The following is a 24,001-nucleotide window of genomic DNA, read 5'->3' as shown; positions in this document are numbered from 1 at the left end:
ATTTTGTCCTAAGATGAGACTGTTTAGAGAGAGAAGGCTTAGGACAAAATCTGAATTAAAAAGAAAGCTGCAGAAGGTTTGTGGAGAGAATCTTTGGAAAAGAATGTCAGGTGGTCAGGACTAAGATTAGAATAGATGAGTTTTAAAAGTACACTGGTATAAAAATAAAATTTGGTTTTTCTATTAAAGAGACAAGGTTTTCTTGCATTGTTGGTCTGCTCTTAATAAGAAATTATAAGTAAAGTTTTTTTTTCTTTATCTGTCCAGAAAAATAAGATTTCATATTTGTTCTTGTTAGGTCTTTGATTACTTAAGTAAATGAAATCTTTCAATATTAAAGGAGCTAAATTTTGCTCACAATTGTATAATCCTATGTATTTGTCTTTGGAATATTAAGATTTATAGTAATCTCTGATCCTATTTAGGCATGTGCTTGTTTATACGGTTTGTTAAGTTATAAGGGAGGCATTATTAAACAATTGATAATAAACTTTCTTAGGTTATACTCTATGGGTCAATGTTCTAGAAATTATATGAATTACATGAGTTCAACTTTATGCATTAAGTTATTTACAAATAACTATTCCAGAAATCATATGAAATCCCTAAAGCTTTAATATCTCCTGGTATAAGGTTGTCACTTGACATTTTAATTGTTAAAATGTATGTTACAGAAATAACTGGATTTCCTTGTCAACTACACTATAATGAACTCTCATCAGATCTTTAACCATGTCCATTTTTGAGTCTTGTCATTTACAGTCATTGTTCTGATGCTCTTGCAAATGTTTTCAACCTCAAAGAGGTTCATGAAAAGAACTTTTGAAAATACAGGTTTTTGACACCCTTAATATCATGAAACTAAACTAGGTAAGAATTTTTGGACTTGCTGGGAAAACTGTATTTAAATAGAACAAAAATTAGTAATGTGGGGCTGAATACATAGTTTTTAAAAAATTTTTTTATGTTTATTTATTTCTGAGACAGAGACAGAGCATGAGTGGGGGAAGGACAGAGAGAGAGGGAGACACAGAATCAGAAGCAGGCTCTGAGCTGTCAGCACAGAGCCCGACGCGGGGCTCGAACTCGCAAACTGTGAGATCATGACCTGAGCCGAAGTCGGTCGCTCAACTGACTGAGCCACCCAGGCACCCCCTGAATACATAGTTTTTATAACTTTTTAAAAAAATACTGCTGGTTCACTAACATTTTTTCTTTCAGACTGCAGGAAACATGTTCTTCTATGATGTCTGTGTCTTACAGAAATTTGATAAAACATTCATTTGCAAATAAGTTAAGACTTTTCACTTTTCTCCCTACCTGAATCCTTTAAAATTCAGAAACTCTCAGTGAGTATTCTTTCTTTCATGGCAATTATAATTGTTTACATAAGTTCAATAAGAATTCATTCTTGTAACAGTACACTCTTGGAAACACTGACTATATCACCAAGACTTTGGAATGTCATAGTTGAGAAAGGTATGGATAAACTGATATGACTAGACAACTTTAAGGAACTAAAGTTGACTTTATGGAGCCAAAAGAGCCTCTTGGAACTGTTGGCCTGGTACCTTACTTATAGAGTTTCCAGCAGCCTTACGGGGTGAGTAAAGTCACTTCTTGGCAGGTACAGACTCCTAAGGATATGTTGGGGACCTCAAGAAGAATTCACCCGAATGTACAGGTAGTTCAGGCAATTCTAATGGCAAGTATCTGGCTTGACTTCTGGCCTGGAGAGGCTATTAAAAGTTCAAACTAAAATCCCTTACAGGGGCATCTGGGTAGCTCAGGCAGTTAAGTGTCCAACTTCGGCTCTGTACTGTCGGAGCTTGGGATTCTCTCTCCCTCTCTGTCTCTACCCCTTGTCCACTTGCTCTCCCTCTCTCTCAAAAATAAATTAAAAATAAAAACTTAAAAAACTTTAAAAAATAAAAATAAATAAGTAAAATAAAAAGTAAAAAGTAAAATTCCTTACAAAAGTTCCAGCAAAGTAGATTTAAGAGAACTTATGTGGTCAATCACTATTCTTGCTTTACTTACACAAATAATTAGACCAAGTTTGTTAAAACTAGACTTGTTTTTACAAACAAATTGGTTTTAGTTTGGTTATGTTTGATGAATATGAGGATGATTTAGAGGGCAAAGTATGTTTCAATAACGTACCTTTTGTGGATGTTAAATTCTAGTTCTGATCAATTATCTTTAAAGTGTTTATTGTTTGCCTAGAAGACTGGTCTGGATCCTGAATTCTTCTGGTTTCCTCAAACATCTGGCTATGCCTCTTCAAACTATGGCTTCCGATCTTCTTGCATTTTCTTGTCTTGGAATCACTAAGAAGTAAAACTGTTCCTTTTCCTGAAGCCTTGCACACTAAAGCTAGACAACTTGAGGTACATCTCAGAGAAATGGTCACGGTAGCTCCTGTGTAGACCCTTTTCATGCCTGTCGCTCTCTGGGCCCCTCAAAAAGATCACCAGAGAATGTGAACTACAAACCAGAAAAAATGCATCAGATTGTTGCTGTCTGTGCCCACTCCATCTGACGGTGCTTCGAGCTTGACATCCAGAAATCTTCTCACCGGAGTAGTCAGGATTCAGAAACTGGGTTTATAATTTGCTCCAACCATCAACTTGTGTTTTTCTTTTATTGTCACAGAAATGCCTCTTATTAATTACCTACTTGCTGGTTGAACAAGGTGGAGTCTATGCCGTTATTAACAAAACCTATTGTGCCTATGTAATTAACACAGGAAAAATTGAAGTAAATACATAAAGGTTTTATGAGCAGGCATCCTGCCTGCGTCGGCACAATTTAGGGACAGATCTTAACTATATCTGGTCAACAATCAAAAATGCCCTCCCCGGTCTCTCTTTTGTTTTGGGTGTTTGTTTGTTTGTTGTTTGTTTATATTTACCTCTCCTGAGACTGTTGGTGGCTATCCTCCTGCTACTTATTTTTGGTGTCTGTTTGACCTGTTAGTAAAATCTGTGTCCTCCAGGGTCCAACAATTCCAAGTCAAGCTAATGGTAGCACAAGGATTCCACCCTGTGCCTCTACAGGAAGATTCAAATCCTGTAAGTCAGTAGAACAGTCCATGAGAGATTTTTACCCATCCAGGTTAGGACAGGGACAATGGCCTCATGCAACAGGAAGCAGTTTCAGAAAATGAGACCTTTATCCTTTCTCCTTAAGAATAAGGAGGATGAAATCCCTCAGGGACCTTGGGAACAAGCCCCTGTGTATCTGAAAAACTCCTTGCCGCCTGCTGACTGACATCACGTTTCTCATAGAACTCCCTACTGGCTGTTATCACTTCTCCAGAGCAAAGTACCAGTTGAGGAGCAAACCCAGTCCAGTCTGCAAACCAGTCTGCCCCATCATGGACCCCAGTACTGAACTTACACTGACGTTCCCCCTCATTATAATACTAAAAATCATACCCAGGGACAGAGATTTAACATGTCAATTAAACAAGCGATGCATGAAGAAGCATGATCTTTAAGTGCACAGGTGCTAATAAATCCCCGCCTCTAGATGCTTACATGGCACCCCTTTGCCCACCTAAGTTTCTTCAAAATGTTCTCCCTGACCTCTCCTCAGGGAGTCAGCCTGAGGATTCCTTCCTTTGTGCCGCCTCCCTGGCTCTCGAGCATTAGCCCCATTAAAGCCTTGCCTGTGCTTTTACATTTGGAGTCCAGCCTCATTTCTATCCTTGCTGGGTCCAAGGACTCGAGTCCGGTAACAGGCTTGCTCATATCTCTTTTCTGCGAAGGCAGTTACTGTGATACTGTTCACCCTCCATATTCTAAAATTGATATTTCTATTCTGTATTGCCCATGTAAACCATATAATCCATTTTTTCTAAAACTCTCCGTGGTACTCAGGATCACATGCCCGAGGTTTTATATCACCATCCACTGTCTTTTCTGCACCAAGAACTCATTTATCCCTTTCTTACCCATTGAAATCAGGCCTATCAGTGTTATAGAAAATCTAAATTTGCAAAATAATTTTTTCTCCTTCCCCAGTGACCTTGTAATATGTTGTATTATTGCACCGAATGTACTTTTTTTTTTTTTTTGGCTTGCGCTGTTTTAATACTGTCAAAGTTCCCCCTATATTATGATTCAGATCGTCCTCAGAAGTGAATTTGAAATTCCTTGCAATATTATGTCTGAAACGCCTAAATCTTCATCAGTGCAGAATTTTGTGTGCAATTTCATTCTTAAGCATTTTGTCTGTTACTTTGTTACCTCAATGCCATGTTTGTCTTGATCTTAACGACTTCAAAAACAGTCTAAGGGAGGGACTTTATATCTATCTCTTTTGTTTAGTAAATGATCAATCCGCCTTTCTGTGCATAGTTAGTGAAACAAAGAGAAAGTTTTAGATAACTTCACACTTTTTCCTAGGAAAATTAGATATAATTTTATTCTACTATAAAGTGCTGTGCTTTCTTGTGTCTTTATATTATTAATATAAAAAATGACAACGGCTGAAAATCTCTGGCTATGATTTATTTATAGCCTAATATTCAATTCACAATTAAATGCTAACCTGTAATTGAATCCAAGGATTCATTCTGCTGATACACTGAATTAAAGAACATAAGTAAAGTGCTGAGTAAATAGGAACAGAACAGAGATTAATAACAACCAATATTTATTATGGTGTGATTCATTATGAATAATTTGAATGCAATAATTGTCATGATAAAAGCAACTCTTCAAAAAGGATGCAAGATATTTAAGAAAGATTTCTATCTTGTTGTGGTAGACAAAGTATTGTATTCTGTAACTGTAGTAGAAAGAAATCTTGAAAGGTAATATGGATATAGTACTCTTAAGATATTAGGAAGCCTATTTCTAGATCATTTAAGTTGTAATACCTGCTAAGATGCTAATATGGTCCTGCCAGTAAGTTTGTTTATAGAAAAGTAACAAAATTTATAAGGAAAATTTATCGTGAATCAACAACTGAGATAATGGCTTAACCAAAGGAACATCCTCCTTTGATTCTATTCATTTGTGCCTTCATCTTTACATCTGAAGACGTATAAAATGCTTTAGAGCATCTTTCTCAAATTATTCTTCCATTCTTTTTCTTCTCAACTTGATCTTTATAAACTTATAATAAAATTAACACAAGAAGGAAGAAAATACTTTGGGACTTAATTGGTAGAAACAGTAAAAAGAACTGATTTAGACTTTCAAGGCCTTTGAGAGTCGTAGTAAAAATATACACAATAGGTTCTGTGTGTAAGGATTTGAAATAATTAAAATAGAATTAAAAGCAAGCATACAAAACAGCAGCTACCAAAATGTCCAGGCAGATTTGAAAAAATAACAAATGAGAACCCTAAAAGGGAACAGCATGATTATTAAGATTAAAAGCTCAGTGGAGGGATTAAATAAGAAATTAGATACTGAAAATAAACCTGAGCATGTATTGCTGAAAGAATAAGCAGAGTGAGGCACAGGGAGACAGAGAAATAGAAACTAGGAAGGAGAGGCTAAGAGATGTGGAGGGTAAGGGAATGGAAACACAGTATTTCTTCAGAGTTCCAGAAAAGAGCCATGGAGCGGTAATGGGGAGTGGTAATACCTGAAGACCGAATGCTAAGGAATTTCCAGAAGTGACAAAAATGTAATTCTGCTGATACAGTAATCACAATGTATATAGCAAATAAGGTACATGAAATGAACGTGTGCCTCTGGCACTCCAGTGAAAGCTGGCAGAAGGAAGATGAAGGGTTCTTCATCACTTCAGTGAGGGGAGGAAGTGAGTGATCTTTAATGGAATGAGAACAGATTTAAAGGAGATTCTTGGAGGAAATAAAGTAACATGGGAGAAAAATATTGCCATGTATCTACCTCCTTATCTAGGGAATGACAATCTGGCTAAGTAGTAAAATAACTTGTTTCATTTTTCTTTTAGAAGACACATAGGAACCATTTCTACAGAAATAAACATCCCAAGTAATTCCTGGAAGAACTTTCTGGAAGACCAAAAGAGGGGAAAAAAAAAAAAAAAAAAAAAAAAAGAAAAGCCTGCCTTTATTCTTGATATGATCTTGAAGTTATGTTTATCTGTCAATTCTGAAACTACAGGAAGTTAGATGCCCCACTTCTAATTGACTCATGAATGGAAGTCGTTCCCTAGAAAATAAGTGGGGCTTTGTTTTAATAACAGAAGGTTTACCAAATTTCATATTCAAGAAGTACTATATTTTCATAATTTAAGCTGTTTTACGAAGCAGTTCATCATATGTCACCTGGAGGAATATGCATCTAATTTGAGGAGCAGTCACGGGCCTCTTTGCCCCCTGGGAACTCACCTCCCCCTCTGTAGATTGCAGATGGAGCTCTTTCCTGCAGGTGGCCTTGAAGTCTCCCGCAGCGGCGCTGACCTGGACCCCTCGAGGAGCCTCCATGATCAAGGACCTGGTGGGTGATTCAAGCCTAAGGGTAAAACAAAAGACTCCTTCATAGTAAAAAAAAAAAAAAAAACAATTATGATGGACTAAAAGATAACATTAGTGACTAAAACAAACAAACAGGTAGGCATAAATAAAAATCTTTGCCATTTCAAAAAAAACAAAAGGCAAAACGAGTTTTAGGATCCTTTTTTATTGCCTTATCTATTTTTTGGTTCTTTATGAAACTTCATTTGTTCACATCAATTATTTACTCTCATTTGCTTAATGATTTAATAACAGTTTCTTATGTTGTTTCCTTTCACAACGCACATGAAAAGTAGGTCGTGATAAGTTTACTTGCTTAAATCTTTTATATATTTTCAAAATTAATGATGGAGTTTTAATAAATTTCTACCAACTTAGCATGTAGCTATCAAGAGTCTCACAAAGACGAGAGAGCTTTAATGAAAATTGTTAATATTGTGAACTTTCAAGAATTCCACAGTCAAAATTCTGTAAGCCTGAAAAGTTTCAAAGTACTCATTACACGTTTAGAAATTAATTAAAATGAAGAAATGAGACATTTCCTACATCCACTGACCTCTACTGGCCCAGGAAAATGTTCACAGAATGAATGACATTATCCTGACAGAGAACAAGTAAATGAGCGGTGATCCACCTCTCATTTAATTAAATATGAATAAAGATTGCATACATTTTGAGGGAAGAAAACCCCAATGTTTATTTATATATTTATTTGAGAGAGAGAGAGGGAGAGAGAGAGTGTGCAAGCCGGGGAAAGGAGCAGAAGGAGAGAGAAAATCTCAAGCAGGCTCAATGCTTAGTACGGAGCCTGACACAGGGCTCAATCCCACAACCCTGGGATCATGATCTGAGCTGAAATCAACAGTTCACCCTCAACCGAGACACCCAGGTGGCCCCAAAACCAACTGTTTTAGCTTGTTGTGCCTGAAAAGAAAGATAGTGGGGAGGCAGTTTCAAATTATCTCCAAATATAAAACTAGAGGCAAGAGCAAAAGAAGGCAGAACATGGAAGCTAGAATACAGTGGTAAAAAGCGCTAGTGTAATAAGATAAAGGGCCCCTGATACGGATAAACATTCTGTTTATGGGGGAGCAACTCTGTGTGTTCCCCTTGACCACACAACTTTAGGACAAGAGTCCCCTCAGGTTCACATTCACCATCATCCAAAGCAACTGGTTTCCTCTGAGGCAACAGATCCAAAGCTGTTTTGCAGGGAGAACCACATCAAATAGATCTCTGAAGATAAGCTCTCTTTCAGTAGTGAAGTTGAACTTAGACTCGAAAGTGATATTGAAGGAATAGAGCCAGCATTTAGAAGAAGTGATTTTGACATTTTCAATGTTTTTCACTCACCTAAGCAACTCTGAAACTTTCTATGGGCCTCTTGGGCATATTTATAAAACCCCTGGAGGGGTTAGATTTTATATATATATATATATATATATATATATATATATATATCCCTATATGTTACATATATATGTATGTGTATACATGAATATATATATATCCCTATATGTTACACATATATATATATAAAACCCTATCTACTTATCTTCTACTTGAAACATTGTTATATTGTTATATATATTAATCGATGTATTTTTTTGAAAAACAAAAGTCACATATTTTTACAGAGCATTTGAAAACCTGAAAATAAAATAATCATCCATAATTTTTTTCACTCATAATACCCATACTTTGCACATTCAATCTACATTTCTGTTAAAATGTGTATTTTATCATTGATTTCCCCTAATAAACCCCCAAATATAGACCATCTTGAGTAGTATATCTGTGACCACTACTATTTTCATCGGTTAATTATCCGCAACATTAAATGTAATTATATATGTTTGGATTGATGAACCATTCAAATAGAAGTCAGATAGGCACTTAATTAAAATGAGTTAATATGCATAATATTCATATTAATATTCTAAAATTATGACTCTGACTTTCAAGAAAACACAACTCAGTGAACTTATAAGTGGAAGGAAAAGCACACTTACTTTATCAAATAATTGATGTGGTTTAGTTTGTTTCCAAGGATAAGGGGTTGAGGTTCTTGTTCATATATTTGATAGTATGATATCTATGACATCCATATTAAATGTATACATGTTTTTGTGTCATATTTCCATCATGTTTACATTTGGGACTAGAACATTAAAATGTATTATGTCTTTCTGGGCTTTTGAGCCTTTCCATTCTCATCTTTATTACTTATTTAATAAAATTTTTTGTTATATTCATTTTCATTTTAGACCTCAGGTATCCATCGCCAGCGTAGCCATTAAGCAGAGTGCTTTGCTAACACTTAGAGCATCTCTATTCAAAGAGGTGGTAAAGACTGAGAGATGGGTTTGGGAAAACTAACCAGCAGTAACCAGACCCAGTTTCAACATCTCTAAATTGAAAGTTATAAAGTTCTCACAGGACAATAAGAAATGTCTTAGGAGGAGAATTAATGGAGAGAAAGATGGGGTAGGGTAGTATTTTGAGATATTGATGGCATTTCCTTCCCTGTCATGTCTCCTTAGAGTTCTGCCACTCACTAAACAGTATCTTTTGCCACAAACAGTGGAAGATGGATCAGAGAAGCTGATAAAGACCTTTTGAGTTTCCTAATCTTACGGACAATTTGAGTTGGAGAAAAACCTAGCCATTTAGTATGTTGAAAATGATTCAGCACATGAACAAACACATCAAAAGAAAACCAAAGTCAGTGAGAGCTTGCTGTGTTTTTCTACCTGTTGAAGAACTGTTTTCTTGATTCATGGGGTAAAGAAGATTTGGATGGGAAATCAACAGAATTGATTTCAAATTGTTCTCTGTGTTCCTCTACTTGAGGCCAAGTTCTACATTGTAAGGCCTTTATTCTTCAGATGCTAGAGCTCTGAGGAAAGTAGGGATATCTCAGGACTAAGACGACTGAGGACAAGAGACCAAAGATTCTCAAAGGACAGAGGGGCAGTGACCTGTGGTGGAGGAATACTAAGTGAAGAGAAGAATGAGAAACTCTTGGCAAATGCTACTTTGGGTCATGAAGCTACCAATGACCAAACATTGCCCCCAAATCTTTGACACGGTGTAAGCTCCTTGGTATCCTTATACAACCCCAAGGAAAAAGAAGAGAACTGAAACGACTGGGGCTGAGTTTCTAGTAACAGTGCAATGGAGACAAAACATGTAAATAAAGTTTTACAAGAATATTTTCATTTCTTGATATAAACTCAATAAATACATAAAAAACATTCAAAAGGTGGTAGCAATTTTACAGTACTGCTAAATCCTTCAAGTTATGAAGTGAAGAAGACTTTGAATTAAACAGGCTTCAACTGTATGTTTTGTTGATAAAACTAAGTGTGGTAATCATTAAGATATAATACAAATTTTATTTCCACAACCATATGGTCAATTAATCTTTGACAAGGCAGGAAAGACTATACAATGGGAAAAAGACTGTCTCTTCAACAAATGGTGTTGGGAAAACTGAACAGCAACATGCCAAAAAATGAAACTGGACCACTTTCTTACACCATACACAAAAATAAATTCAAAATGGATTAAAGATCTAAATGTGAGACCTAAAACTATAAATATACTAGAAAAGAATGTAGGCAATAACCTTTTTGGCATTGGCTATAGCAACCTTTTTTCTAGCTATGTTCCCTGAGGCCAGAAAAATAAAAGCAAAAATAAATTATTGGGACTTCATCAAAATAAAAAGTTTCTGCACAGAGAAGGAAACAATCAACAAAACTAAAAGGCAACTTACAAAATGGGAGAAGATATTTGCAAATAACATATTTGATAAAGGATTAGTATCCAAAATATATTTAAAAAACAAAATTCAACACCTGAAAAACAAATAATCCAATTAAAAATAAGCAGAAGACATGAACACACATTTCTCCAAAAAAGACATCCAGATGGCCAACAGACACATGAATAGATATTCATCATCACTTATCATCAGGGAAATGCAAATCAATGGGCTATTACCTCACACCTGTCAAGTGGCTAAAATCAACATCACAAGAAAACAACAGGTGTTGCAAGGATGTGGAGAAAAAGGAACAGTCTTGCACTGTTGGTGGGAATGCAAACTGGTGCAGCCACTGTGGAAAACAGTATGGAGTTTCCTCAAAATTTAAAAATAGAACTACCCTATCCAGTAATCACACTCCTGGGTATTTACCCAAAGAATAGGAAAATACTAACTCAAAGGGATACATGCACCCCTATGCTTATATCAGCCTTATTTACAACAGGCAAATGATGGAAACTTCCCATTATATACATATGTATGTGCATATAATGGAATATTATTTAGCCATAAACAAGAATGAAATGTCTTGCCATTGCAATGACATGGATGGAGCCAGAGTGTATTATGCTGAGTGAAATAAGTCAGAGAAAGACAAATACCACATGATTTCACTCATATATGGAATTTAAGAAACAAAACAAATGAGTAAAGGGAGAAGAGAGAGAGAGAGAAATCAATAAACAGACTCTTAATTATAGAAAACAAACTTATAGTTACCAGAAGGCAGGGGAGCTGGAGATAGGTTAAATAGGTGATGGGATTAAGGACTGCACTTGTCATGATGAGCCCAGGGTGGTGTATCGAACTGTTGAATCACTATCGTACATCTGAAACTAATATAACACTAATATAATTCCAGTTAGTGTGTTAAGTAACTGGAATTAAAAGAAAATTTAAAAGGCCAAAAAAAGAAATAATATAAATTTTATTATTAATAATACTGTCTGGTTTAAATAATAGCCAATGCAGATGAGTAATATACACTAGGACTTAAATTACTCATAGAGAGTGCTCAAAGAGTATGTAACGAAACTATTAGACCATTTGGAGGATTTAATAATTCTCTTTTCACAAGTGGCAGTACAGTAGTTCTTATGAATATGAAAATTAAAGTAAGCTTGCAAACTATTTTTTACAAGCTGGCCTATCTAGCATAATAAACTAATTTTCTGTGGGCAAAAAATCATAACATATATGGAGTCCTAAAAACTGACACTATTGTGGATAGCATAAATCATTGTGAACATTTACAGATACATATATATGAATCATCCACTATCAATTACATGTACAGTTACACTTACATATATGCACATATATTACCTCCATACCAATGTACACCGTCTCAAGATCTAGCTATGCTAATAGGAAAAGAATATTTTTGTCCACAAATGGTATGCAGATTTGCTGTAAACCTCCATCTAAACTCCACATGTTAAACTCCATGAATTCCGGGAATAAATCTTTGCGTTTAAGCACAATCAGGCACTTTGAAAAGTCTTTGAAATTAGATAGGCTTATGATTATAACATTACCTATCCAAAGAACTCTAGAGAATAAATAGATTTAGATACAAATTTTTTTAAATATAAAAGTAGGCATCACCTATTACTAGCCATGCCAGCTTATCAAAATGGCTTGATGATTTCATTGGCTATTTTATTAGTAATATTTTATTAACACTAATAAAATTGTAATAGTATTTTCCCGTCATTACTAGAAGCTGGATGCTTCTAAAAGCTATATTATAAATTGTAGAATCATAGAAAATAATTCCCTGTATTGAAAGTTCTGCTGTATACTGAAGTAATGAAAGTTATTTCTAAAAAGTAGTCTGGGAAATTGAGGTTTGTACTCACTGAAAATTACTGTGCTCGAGATATGTTGGCCTAATGAAAGAATTAAATATAGGACTTTGAATAAGAAACTCATAGGTTCTACAGAGTTCTACTCAAATTTTAAATATAGTTAATCTCTATGGGGCTCAGTTACCTGATAAATAAAATCATAGAATACGTTAAAAATAAAATATTGTAGCCATTGACAACCATCATTAAATTTACCCTTCTTTATTAGTGAATTAGCCATATAATTATAATCATCTAATACTGGGAACTCATTCTATACTTAAAGCTTTGCATGGATTATCTCTTAATCATCCCAGCAATTCTGAGAAATGCGTACTCTATCCATATTTTACTTAGGAAGCAGTTGAATCTTAGTGAGGTTGAGTCATTTGCCTAGGATTATGTAGCTAATGCAAAGATCACAGAATATCCAAAACCATCTGGAAAAAGAACAATGTTGACCTTAAAACCTTATTGCAAAACTCTAATAATGAAGACAATGCTGAGACACTAGAAATAAATTTTAACATGTAGGGTCGTCTGATTTTGACAAAGGCAGTAAAGTGATCCAGTGAGAAAAAGCAAAGTCTTTTCAACAAATGCTGCTCAAATAACTGATCTCTGTAAGGACAAAATGAATCTCAATCTATACCACCCACTGTTATCAAAAGTAAAAGCTAAAACATAAGGTTTTTAAAGGAAAATATCTTTGTGACTTGGGAGTAGGAAAATTTTCCTTAGGCCACAAAAAGGAATAACTAGTAAATATTAAAAAATATATATATAAATTAGATGTCTTCAAGGTGAAAAGCTGCCTTTCAAAATCCATCAGTAAAATGAATATACCCATAGATTGGGAGACAATATCCACAAAATACAGATGTTACAGATGTTACAAAGGACTGGTGCCAGGATATATAAATAATCCTCCAGCTCAAAGATAAAATACAGAAATATAAAATACAAATACACAAAACATGAATCGCCTTGGCGGTTCAGTTGGTTGAGCATCTGACTTCAGCTCTGGTCTTGACCTCACGGTTCCTGGGTTCCAGCCTGGCACTGGGCTCTGTGCGGACAGCTCGGAGCCTGGAGCCTTCTTCGGATTCTGTGTCTCCCTGTCTCTCTGCCCCTCCCCACTCCTGCTCTGTCTCTGTCTCTCTCTCTAAAAATTAATAAACATTAAAAAAATTAAAAATGAAAGAAAAAATACAAAAAACATAATTAAAATAAACGGACAAAAGTTTATAAATAAATGGATACGTCACTAAACAATATATGGTCGTTCCATATGCACAAGCAAAAGTCATTAATATCATTACTCATCAAGTAATGGCAAATTAAAAACACGAAATAACACTAAACACCTACCAGAATGGTTCAAACGAGTAAGAATGCTAACACTACTGAATACTGGGGAAGATGTGCAGCTGCTGAAATTCTCATTCATTTTTAGCAGAAAATGATATAATCACTTTGGAAAGCTCTGGCATTTTCATATAAAGCTTAATATATGCCAGCTATATCCCAAGTGTCTATCAATTAGGAAAATACATACATAAAATATTATATGTTCATATAAAAGAATACTAATCAGTAAAAGGCAGAAGGAACCATTGATACAGTCGACAACAGGGATGGATCTCAAAAACATCATGAGGAGTGAAAGAAATCTTGCAAAGAAGAGTACATATTGTATTGTATTTTATATTTAGGACTAAATCAATCTAATCCAATCCAGAGTGAAAAGGGTGAGAGAAAAGTAGCTTCTTGTGGGTAGTGGTGGTGATTTCTGGGAAGGAGCATAAGAGAACTCTCTTGGGTGATGATGATGTTTCATTTCTTGACAGGAATTTGGGTTACACAGGTAAATGCATTTGTCAAAACTCAGGAAATGTGCACTTAATTATTTGTGAATGTCATTGTATAATTATTTTACAATAAAAAAACTTTAAGCAATATTGAAAACTAGATAATGATATGCAGGCCAAAGTGATCAGGTAAAGTGTACAGATGTGTACAAGTTATGTTCAAATGCATAAAAATAAGATCTACTGGCAGATGGCTAGTGGAATGCGTACATATGTGATTAAAGACCTACAGGAGAATGATAATGGAGGCATCTAGCTGGGAGTAGATAGGTGGTCACTGCAAGATGCTTTCAATATTGAGTATGTTCGAGAATTTTCATAAGGTGTTGGGAAAGAAGGTGTGGTCTCAGATCTTATAGGAATATCCATTTTGTTTGTTTTGGTTAAAGTTTATAAAACATCACCTATGCAGATCCAAATAGGAAAACTGTCAACTGATGCTAGTGTTTGATTGTCATTGACTGTATTAAAACTCAGTAAAGAATAATAATGATATGTTAGCTAACTTGGATTTAAATAAAATTTAAGAATGAAAAAATACTAATTACAAAAGGGATGCTTCTAAACTATATATAATTCCATTGCTAAATGACCATATTAATACGAATGCTATAACACTCAATGTGTGTATTTCACAGCTATTTCTGGGAGAGGGATATCTAGAAAGCACATCTGATATTATTTACCTGAAAATTCAAGAATCTGATATATCCTTGGATAAAAGTAAACTCGTATCTACTTTCCTATCATAAATCCAATATTAAAAAAGTAATAAACATATGTAGTAAAATCTCAACAAGAATCCAAAGAGAGTCTCTTGAAACTTAAAACATTATGTTAAACTATTCTGGGGAGAAAAGTATGTGGAACATTTATCAGATTTTTATTTACTTTATTTTTTTAAACTAATAAGCAATTCCTTTTTAAAACTTTCTTTCTTTTCTTTCTTTCTTTCTTTCTTTCTTTCTTTCTTTCTTTCTTTCTTTCTTTCTTTTTCTTTTCTTTCTTTCCCCCTTTCTTTCTTTCTTTCTTTCTTTCTTTCTTTCTTTCTTTCTTTCTTTCTTTCTTTCTTTCTTTCTCTTTCTTTTTGAGAGAGGGAGAGAGAATCCCATGAAGTGCAGAGAGAGAGGAAGAGTGAGTGCAGAGCCCATAGCAGGGCTCAAGTTCAGGAACCATGAGATCATGACCTGAATAGAGCCTGATGTTTAACCAACTGAGCCACTCAGGCACCCCAGACATTTTCTTTTTTAAATTAGAAATTAACATGAAATTATTTCAATTCAAAAGGAGATTGGAATTAAAATATAAATTTCATCAATGCACACAATATAATTTAAATAGATCAAAAGTATTTATGATAAATTAATATCTGACAAATGCAGCAATCATTTTGGGTGGAAATACTAGGTTACTTAGTCAATGATGCTTACTAAATTGTCTATCCATACTGAAGACATTAAAATTAGATCCTTAACACACTCTGCAAGAATAATTTCCAGTTCTATCTATTCTAAATACAAAAAGTAGTAAATCACAGGCTGTAATTTTCAATAGCAAATCAGAAGAAAATTCAAAACATAATTTCCCACTGTGTTTATTCACAACATAAAACTAAGAAATACCCAGTGTAAAACTAAATGACAGAAAATTAAAAGAAAACACTGGAAATACCCAAATACAAAACAAGACAACCTTTGAAACAAGATGGAAAGCCCCAAAATCATAAAGAAAAAGAATTGATAAAATTTCACTAAGACTTAGGTTATATTGGTTTTCTCTAGATACCATGACCTTCTCAAATAAGCCTAGAATTCCTATAGAAGTCCTATAGAAGTCTGGAACTCAAACATTCCAGAATACTCTGGAACTCAAATTAGACTAAACCTGTATTCCCTTCGAGAACAATATGGTAAGTAGACTCTTGGCAATACAGCATTAACAATTAAATGATGCCCTGCTTCTGTCCTATATAGCAATTGTCAATCCTCCCCTGAGGAGGGTTTACAACATAGTAGAGGTTTCATTTTAATTCATTTTATTACAAAACATTCTCTAAAGGGGCCTGTTGAAAAATGAAACTCATGTTTATTTGCAAAGCTTGTGAATTCCTATGTGATTAGTCATTGGAATTAGTGAAGTACTATTTGTGTTCATTTTGAAAGCATTATAGCAATCATAGTGACGGATTTCAGACTAGTTTTTATAGTAGGTACCAAGAGATTCTTGTAGAGAAAAGGAGTAATGTTGAAATTCAGTCACCCTACCACCTGTTTTTTTCCCAAGAAATGCTGTTTTTATTGTGTTTACATACTAAAGATGCAACAGATTTTGTTTTTATAGTATTATACAATTCTCAATTTGAAAAAAAAAAATGCCTAGGTCTCTAGAAGAACTTTCAACATTCTGAGAACAGAATTCAGACTCCTTTTAAAAAGTAAGTTGTGAGATGCAATTACTAAATAGAAACTTAAACAGAACTTAAGCATCATGTTTCTGGTTCTTCATAAATATTTAACACGGTGTCAGGCATTTAGTGAATTATTTTTTATTTCAATGATGGAATGAATAGAAAATTGAACAGAAAAATGTTTTAAGGGGGGAAAAACACAATGTAAACTTTGACCTGAATATACAAGCAATTTTACTGTCGTATCACTTCAAGCTGTGGAGAGTTTTCTTCAGCTGCAAATCACATGGTTTTCGTGGCCTCTATTTTTTTGGTTGGTTTGTTTTCTGCTTACTTGCACTTTCAGTTATGGTCTCTTTCTTCAAATTAGATCAAACAAATGTTTACGTCAATTGTTGCTCTATGTTTCCAAGATTACACCCTAATACAAGCTTCTGATAATGATCATTTGCTATCAACTCTAAATAAATATATACATACATAGAATGAAATAGTAAAAGGGAAGAAGAAAGAAACAGAGAGACAGAGTAGAAAGGAAAAGGGGAGAGGGAAGAGCGGGGAGGAGAGGAGAACCTCTTATTGACAAAACATCTCAGTGCAAAATCCTTACTACCTTATACATGGTGGCTTTTCCTTGAACACAGTAATGACGTATATGAGAGCTATGTGTTTTCGGAGATCAGTTTGGAGCCTGCAAAACTTAACATTTCAGTTTAAAATTATATTCACACAAGAATGAACATGATGAAAAGATTCCAGCTACATCATTACATATTAATTCATTTTACTGATCCCAAGTCCAGATTAGTTTTGTTTTGTTTTGTTTTGTTTTCTTTTCTTGGAACAGTTAATGAAACTCAGATGCAAACAATCTTTGGGCAATATAAAACGGGTTTCCTCACTTCTCACCATAAAGTGCAGACACTCTTTTGAACTGTGATAATTTAGCTAAATTAATTTAAGAAATAAAAAAGGAAGAACATTCATATTTGTGCTATTCTGGGAAAATATACCCTTATGTCTCGACTACTCAATATACATTGTTTTAGCCTTTTTAACACAGAGGTCCCTAGTGAAAAGCAATATAACTTTGTGTAAGACATCATAGAAAATCTACATGTGTAGGTTTGAAATGCACATGGAAACTAGAACAGAATTTGGCACACATTAAGCACTCATCAAACATTCGTTGAATAAATAAATTATAGAAATCTACTTCATGTCCACACCAAAACATTCCCTATACTCTTTAATAAACTTTCTGAAATGTATCTTTCTAAAGTCTCTTATTCTCGACAAAAACAAAATTAAAGACAACACGGCTACTTACTCCCCAAATTACCATTTGATTTACCTGGCCAACCAATCTCACCTTGTTGATTAGAATTAGGTGTCGACTAAGAGTACTTCTTACTGCCCTGAAAGGAAAATTGTCAGCAGGACTTGTAAAGATCTTCTCAGACACTCTGCTTTTAATCTTCATGTACACAAATGAATAATTGAATACCCCCATCATTACTGTGCTTTGCTTCTGTCTCAGTTTCAAATTTAGATCAGTAACGCTCATCTTGGGGGTTACTAATTTGCTTTTAGCACCAGCAGATAAACTCAGCTTAGTGCAATATTTAAATAATTGATGAATAATTAGAAAATAAAAACCAGAAACACCATATACTAATTATCATTTAATTCACATTCACACTTATGAATTTTGAGACATGTCAGCAAGGTAATTAAAATAACACATCCTATTTTTCTTTTAGCAATAGATTTTCATAACGAAAATCATATACTGAGTATATAATTACTAAACTGTTAGGCATAAAAAGAAGTTTCTTTTAGAATGGTGTAATTTAAACATTTTTTTTTAAGGAATGAATCAATTAACTCTGGCATCTGTATAACACACAGTTCAAAAACACTTGGAGTCAATGTGAGCCACCTGGGTCCTAATAATGCAGTAACGACCACCACGTTTCTTATGTTACATGCGCTCAGTGTCCTCGTTATTGAGTTTTGCTATATCAGTATTTCACATTAATAAGTATTTATCAGACACAATTATGTGTGAGATATATGTTGACTGCTATAGCACTGAAGATAAACGACGAAGATGCAGATGTTGGTCTAAGGGAACATACACCTTTGTTAGATGGGAAGGGAAAAAATAAATAATCACACAAAAATGTGGGAATTCCTAACTGAGAAAAGAGCCCTAAGTTAAAACTATAACGCATTATGAGTTGCTGTTTACACATACTCTTCAACCCGTCTAAATCCTTTGGTACTGAGTTGGGATTTTGGCACTGAGCAAACAGTTATTATCTTTGTCTAATAAAAAAAGCGCCTTGATCACAGGAAGATCGTGGCCACCTTCTTCTGGTTTTGTCAACTAGCCGGTTTGAATCCGAAATACTGCGATAGTGAGAAACTGCGTTCCTTAGAAAATTTTATCATAGAACTATAAAGGTCTGAAAAAGTTACTGTTGTGAAAGTATGGCTTTTTTAAAACATTTAAATCGTTTTACTTTATTTTTCTATTTTCATTTGAGCAGTGTTTTCCGCTCATCCAAATGAGAAGGGCTGCACCTGATCTTTATGAAATAATTTGGGTTTTGCTTAATATTTATATTGTGTTTTCTAAGACAAAGACTGTCTCCCAGGTTGATACTTTGATTCAGCTTTGAAAATGATTTCTAATGTGTGATTTACTTTTTAAATACCATTATTGTCTTTTTTTCATCCTATAGAAATGTATTTTGGAATGTAATTTATCTATCCGAGAGTAACTATATAAAACATCTTTTTTACTGACATATAAAGTTGTATTAGTTTTAGGTGTACTACCTAATGATTTCATGTACGTAAAAGTTGTGAAATGATTACTGCTATAAGTTATATAAAATATCACTGGACCCCAAACCTTATTTATTGAATCAAGGTCATTCATTGGTCAGTTGATAGATTTTAATATTTCAAATTTTATTAACAGTTGCTGTGATTTTCTTGGGGAGAATTCCCTATAAAGTTGTCATCTCACAATTTTCTGGGTTGTGAGGGCTGTTACATACAACTGTGCCTCTTAGAAACAGAACATTGTCGGGAAGCACCTATTCCATTGGAAATACTAGACTGAGGAATCCATCATAAGGTAATTAAGTTCTGTCTTTTTCTGGTTACTATTCATATTTGCTTTGTATTTCCCTTTACATAACATTCCCTGACCATTTATAGCTTTTTTCCTACTCTCTGCCGCCTCTTTCTTTCTGCCTAGATGTGTCATGTATTTCATTGTCTATGTTGGATTTTCTGGAATCGTTATTTTTATTAATTCTCCTCTAAATTTCCTCTATAACTGCCTTTTCCACACTCCTCATGTCTGATATATTTATTTTTATATTCATTGTATGTTTGTTAGGGGCAAAAATATACAGAAGTTTACAATAATAACACACATTTTCTTGTCCTCAAATACTTGGCATTTACTATGTAGGCAGGGAATGTCAACTCTTTATACAAATATGTAGCACATTTTCTATTTTGCTTCTTTACATACCAAGGGCCATCAACAGTGATGGAAAGTCTGACATACGTGGAAGAGCCAGAACTTACCTGAGGTCTTGGGAAGGTTCTGCTCTGATGTGAGGTGTCTCAACAGAGTGCCCGAATACCGCTCCTTCGGTGCCTGGACAGAACATGAATCCAGTAGTCAGCAGTCGATACAAACAAGTAGACAGACATGTTGGTTTTCATCTCTATTTTTATGCCTCAAATATGCATTCAAAAAGGGGACAGCTAGAAACAGGAGTCCAGAAAATGAAATAGAAAAATTGGAAGAAGTGTTCAAGGTAGTGAAGGGCCAAGAAGGGTAAATCTAAATGTCCCTTGGTAGCTAACTTTTAAGATGACCGTATTTAGAAAAGTTTAGATTGAGGTAGAATTTTCACTCTCTGATCAAAGATCCATCCCCTTCCCCTTTCTTATTTCCCAGGTAAGTATATTTGAGGGAGGGATAGAGCACAATACTCAGTTCTGTCTTTCTACAAATGGCAGAGCATGAATGAAAATGTGGAGAGGAGCTCCTTTGTAGTATATCATTAATTCTTTTTTTTTAATGTTTATTTATTTTTGACAGAGACAGAGCATGAGCAGGGGAGGGGCAGAGACAGAGGGAGACACAGAATCCGAAGCAGGCTCCAGGCCCTGAGCTGTCAGCACAGAGCCCCACATGGGGCTCGAACTCACAAACCGTCAGATCATGACCTGAGCCGAAGTCGGACGCTCAACCGACTGAGCCACCCAGGCGCCCCTATCATTAATTCTTTAAAGACATAGGTCTCATGGGACACTTGGTAATTCTCCCCCACACAGCGCCCACTTTTATTAGAGTGATTATCAATAGCAATTTAATTTGGCTTCTTTGGTACTAAGGCTCTATCTGAAACCATAAACTGCTCAAAATCATTTCTGTAGAGTTGACTTCATGTGAGGTCCTGGTTACCTGAACAGGTCATGCACTCTAACACTTTGCTCAGGCAGTTGAATGGTATTCCATCTACACTTTCATTTATTGACTCCATGTGATTTTCCTGGATCCCAGAGCTTTTCCATAGTTTAACTGAGCAAAATAAAATGATCTTCCTTTTCAAAAATACAAAAAAAATATTGATGACAAAATCTCATTTTTGTTCTTTTGTAATTTCACATAGATGTTTTAGATCATTCCATCTGGATTAATTTTATTTTCTTTTGGTTTAATCTTCATCAAACATTTTGGTGTAAAAATGTCATGTCTGCTCCTTCAATGGCCCCCAACACCAGCTTAATAATACAAATTATACAAAATAATACAAATAATGCAAATAAAATACATAAATTTTAAACCTATAAAATAAAGTTGCTTATGCTTATTGTGAAGAACAATGAAAAATGTATTGATTCAGTATATGAAAAACAAGCAATGATTTCTTCAGTAAACATGAAATTTTCACCAGAAAATTAGAGCTAACACCTAAATTCCTTAAAAATAAGTGGCTTTATATAGAAATATACTGAGATCACCAGACAACTCCTGTACATAAAACAGCAATGCAGACCTTGATCTTGAATCAGAGAGGAAGAGATTTTTTTCAAAGACAGTAACATGGTTTCATCTATATTATGGTTCTAAGGATAAATTTACAAGGTTCTGCAGTAGTAAATTCCTAAGATTACAGATTTCAATTTACAAGCTAAAAGCTATTGGCATTTGTTGACCTCTCACTGGGTTGGTTTTACTACTTGTTGATGTTTTGTTAAAGAGACTGCAGGGCATATGATACATAGACAGACTATCAGAGCAATTATTTCTTCATGGAGTTTGCTCTTTTGATATTTTATAAGGTATTTTATTTCTGTGAGCGGAAAATTATTAGGAATAAGGTCTTTGAAAATAAAGTAACAGTTTTAGATAAAACCCTAATTTTGTGATGGTGGTGAAGGTGGCATTTGAGAAAAAATTCCAATGTATAAGTTTTCATATCCCAACGAGAGACCCCTTTATCATTTTAAGAGGATATAACTTCCAGAAAAAATAGTTATCCATCTGTAAAGTTTAAAAATTAATTTCCACTATTCTATGACTTTGAAGACTTCCCAAATGAGATGACAAAAATATAATTAAAGAACAGTAGCAATATTTATTTTCAAACATGGAATGGAACATATAGTAACTTAGCACAGAACATATCAGCGAAAGTAAAAGGGGAAAGCTATCAAAGCTTTAATTTTTCAAAGAGGATTAAAAGCTGATAGAAGTCTTAATTCTAAGTATCAGTATAGAAAATTATTGATGATTAAAAACAAACAATTCTTGAAGAAATAATGTATAATCATATCCCCTAAGGGGCTAACTTGAAAACTGAATAAAATAACATAAATAAATTACTAACTATAGACCTCCAGATAATGAGAAAAGTACTCTTAACTTCTCCATTATTGTCCCAGAATGAGCCAAGGGGGTAATAATTAATAAGCAATAATGATAATCTTAAAAGGAAATCAGTGAAAGAAGATAAAAGCCATCTGAAGCAAGCACATACTCTCACAGCCTAAAAAGTCAAAATTAAAATACATATTTCTGGGGCGCCTGGGTGGCTCAGTCGGTTGAGCACCTGACACTTGATTTCGGCTCAGGTCATGGTCCTGGGGTTATGGGATACAGCTCCATGCTAAGCATGAGTCTGCTTAAGATTCTCTCTCTGTCCCTCTCCCTCATTCATGCTCTCTCTCACTAAATAAATAAATAAATAAATAAATAAATAAATAAATAAAAATATGTATTTCCTTTGTAATTTTTGAAAGCTTATTTGTTTATTTTGAGAGAGAGAGAGAGAGAGAGAGAGAGAGAATATGAGCAGGATTGGAGAGAGAGAGAGAGAGGGAGACAGAGAATCCCAAGTAGGCTCTGTGCTGGCCGCTTGATGCAGGGCTCAAACTCATGAACCTTGAGATCACGACCTCAGCCGAAATCAAGAGTTGGACACTTAACCAACCAAGCCACCCAGGTGCCCCTAAAATACATATTTCCTTGGAATTGGGAATTTTTACAAATGTCAGATGATTAGTAAGGTTGCCAGACTTAGCAATTAAAAATATAGGGGATCACATTAATTCTGAATTTCAGATAAATATGAAATATTTTTTAATATAAATGTGCGATATTTGCATGGGTCATATTTAGAGTAAAATTGATGTGTTGTTTATCTGAAATTCAAAATTAAATCACTATATAGTATACCTGAAACTAATATTACACTGTATGTTAACTAACTGGAAGTTAAATAAAAAATAAAAAAATATTTTAAAAATAAATGAATTGTAACCTATCCTCAAAAAAATATTTCAACTGGGCATCATGTATTATACCTGGTGACCCTAACCATCAGTCAACATGTATTTGGTACCAAGAGTACAGATGTGTACAGACCACATTTACTCTCATTTCAGGAAAAGAAGGAATGTGTGATGAATTTTCACATTGTAAGCTATAAAGTCCACGGAAACCGAAAAGACAGAGGGACAGAAAAAGGACAAGAAGGTGCAAAACGCAGATGTTTACTTTTATATCATAATATATATAATATGTATGTAACTTGTTGAGTAAATAAACTTGTTTTTAAATTTTATTCTATTGTATTATTTACTTATTTATTTTAATTTATTTGATTTATTTTAATTAACTTTTTTAAGTTTATTTATTTATTTTTGAGAGAGACCACAAGTGAGGCAGGAGCAGAGAGAGAAGGAGAGAGAGAATCCCAAGCAGGCAGGCTCTGCATTGTCAGCACAGAACCTGATGCAGGGCTCGAACTCACAGACTGTGAGATCATGACCTGAGCTGAGGTCGGATGAAGCTTAACCCACTGAGCCACCCAGGTGCCCTTTATTTATTTATTTTAGAGAGGGAATGAGAGCATGTGCACAAGTGAGCTGGGGAAGGGGTATGGCGGGGGGGGGGGGGGGAGAGAGTGAGAGAGAGAGAGAGAGATAGACAGCGAGAATCCTAAGCCAACTCCATGCTCCCAACATGGAGCTTGA

The 24,001-nt window shown here is 34.5% G+C and overlaps 1 protein-coding gene across 7 annotated transcripts in view; it reads right to left on the bottom strand.

Moving 5' to 3' along the window:
* The window catches only part of SGCZ (sarcoglycan zeta), a 1,128,389-nt gene that overhangs the window by 9,094 nt on the left and 1,095,294 nt on the right, over positions 1 to 24,001 (bottom strand). For 6 of the 7 annotated variants that reach the window (XM_086703312.1, XM_086703307.1, XM_086703309.1 and 3 more), the window contains 2 exons: positions 20,036 to 20,108; positions 6,338 to 6,461 (listed from right to left, as the gene is read on the bottom strand). In XM_086703312.1, coding sequence (XP_086559438.1) covers positions 6,338 to 6,461; positions 20,036 to 20,108 — 197 coding nt within the window. Of the gene's footprint in view, positions 1 to 6,337; positions 6,462 to 16,409; positions 17,842 to 20,035; positions 20,109 to 24,001 lie in introns of those variants that run through there. The other variant, XM_086703313.1, reaches the window with a different exon arrangement.

Source organism: Puma concolor, chromosome B1 (genome assembly GCF_028749965.1).
Source record: "Puma concolor isolate L17-30 chromosome B1, mPumCon1.1.hap2, whole genome shotgun sequence".
Taxonomy (NCBI): domain Eukaryota; kingdom Metazoa; phylum Chordata; class Mammalia; order Carnivora; family Felidae; genus Puma; species Puma concolor.
This window is presented reverse-complemented; position numbering and strand designations above follow the sequence as displayed.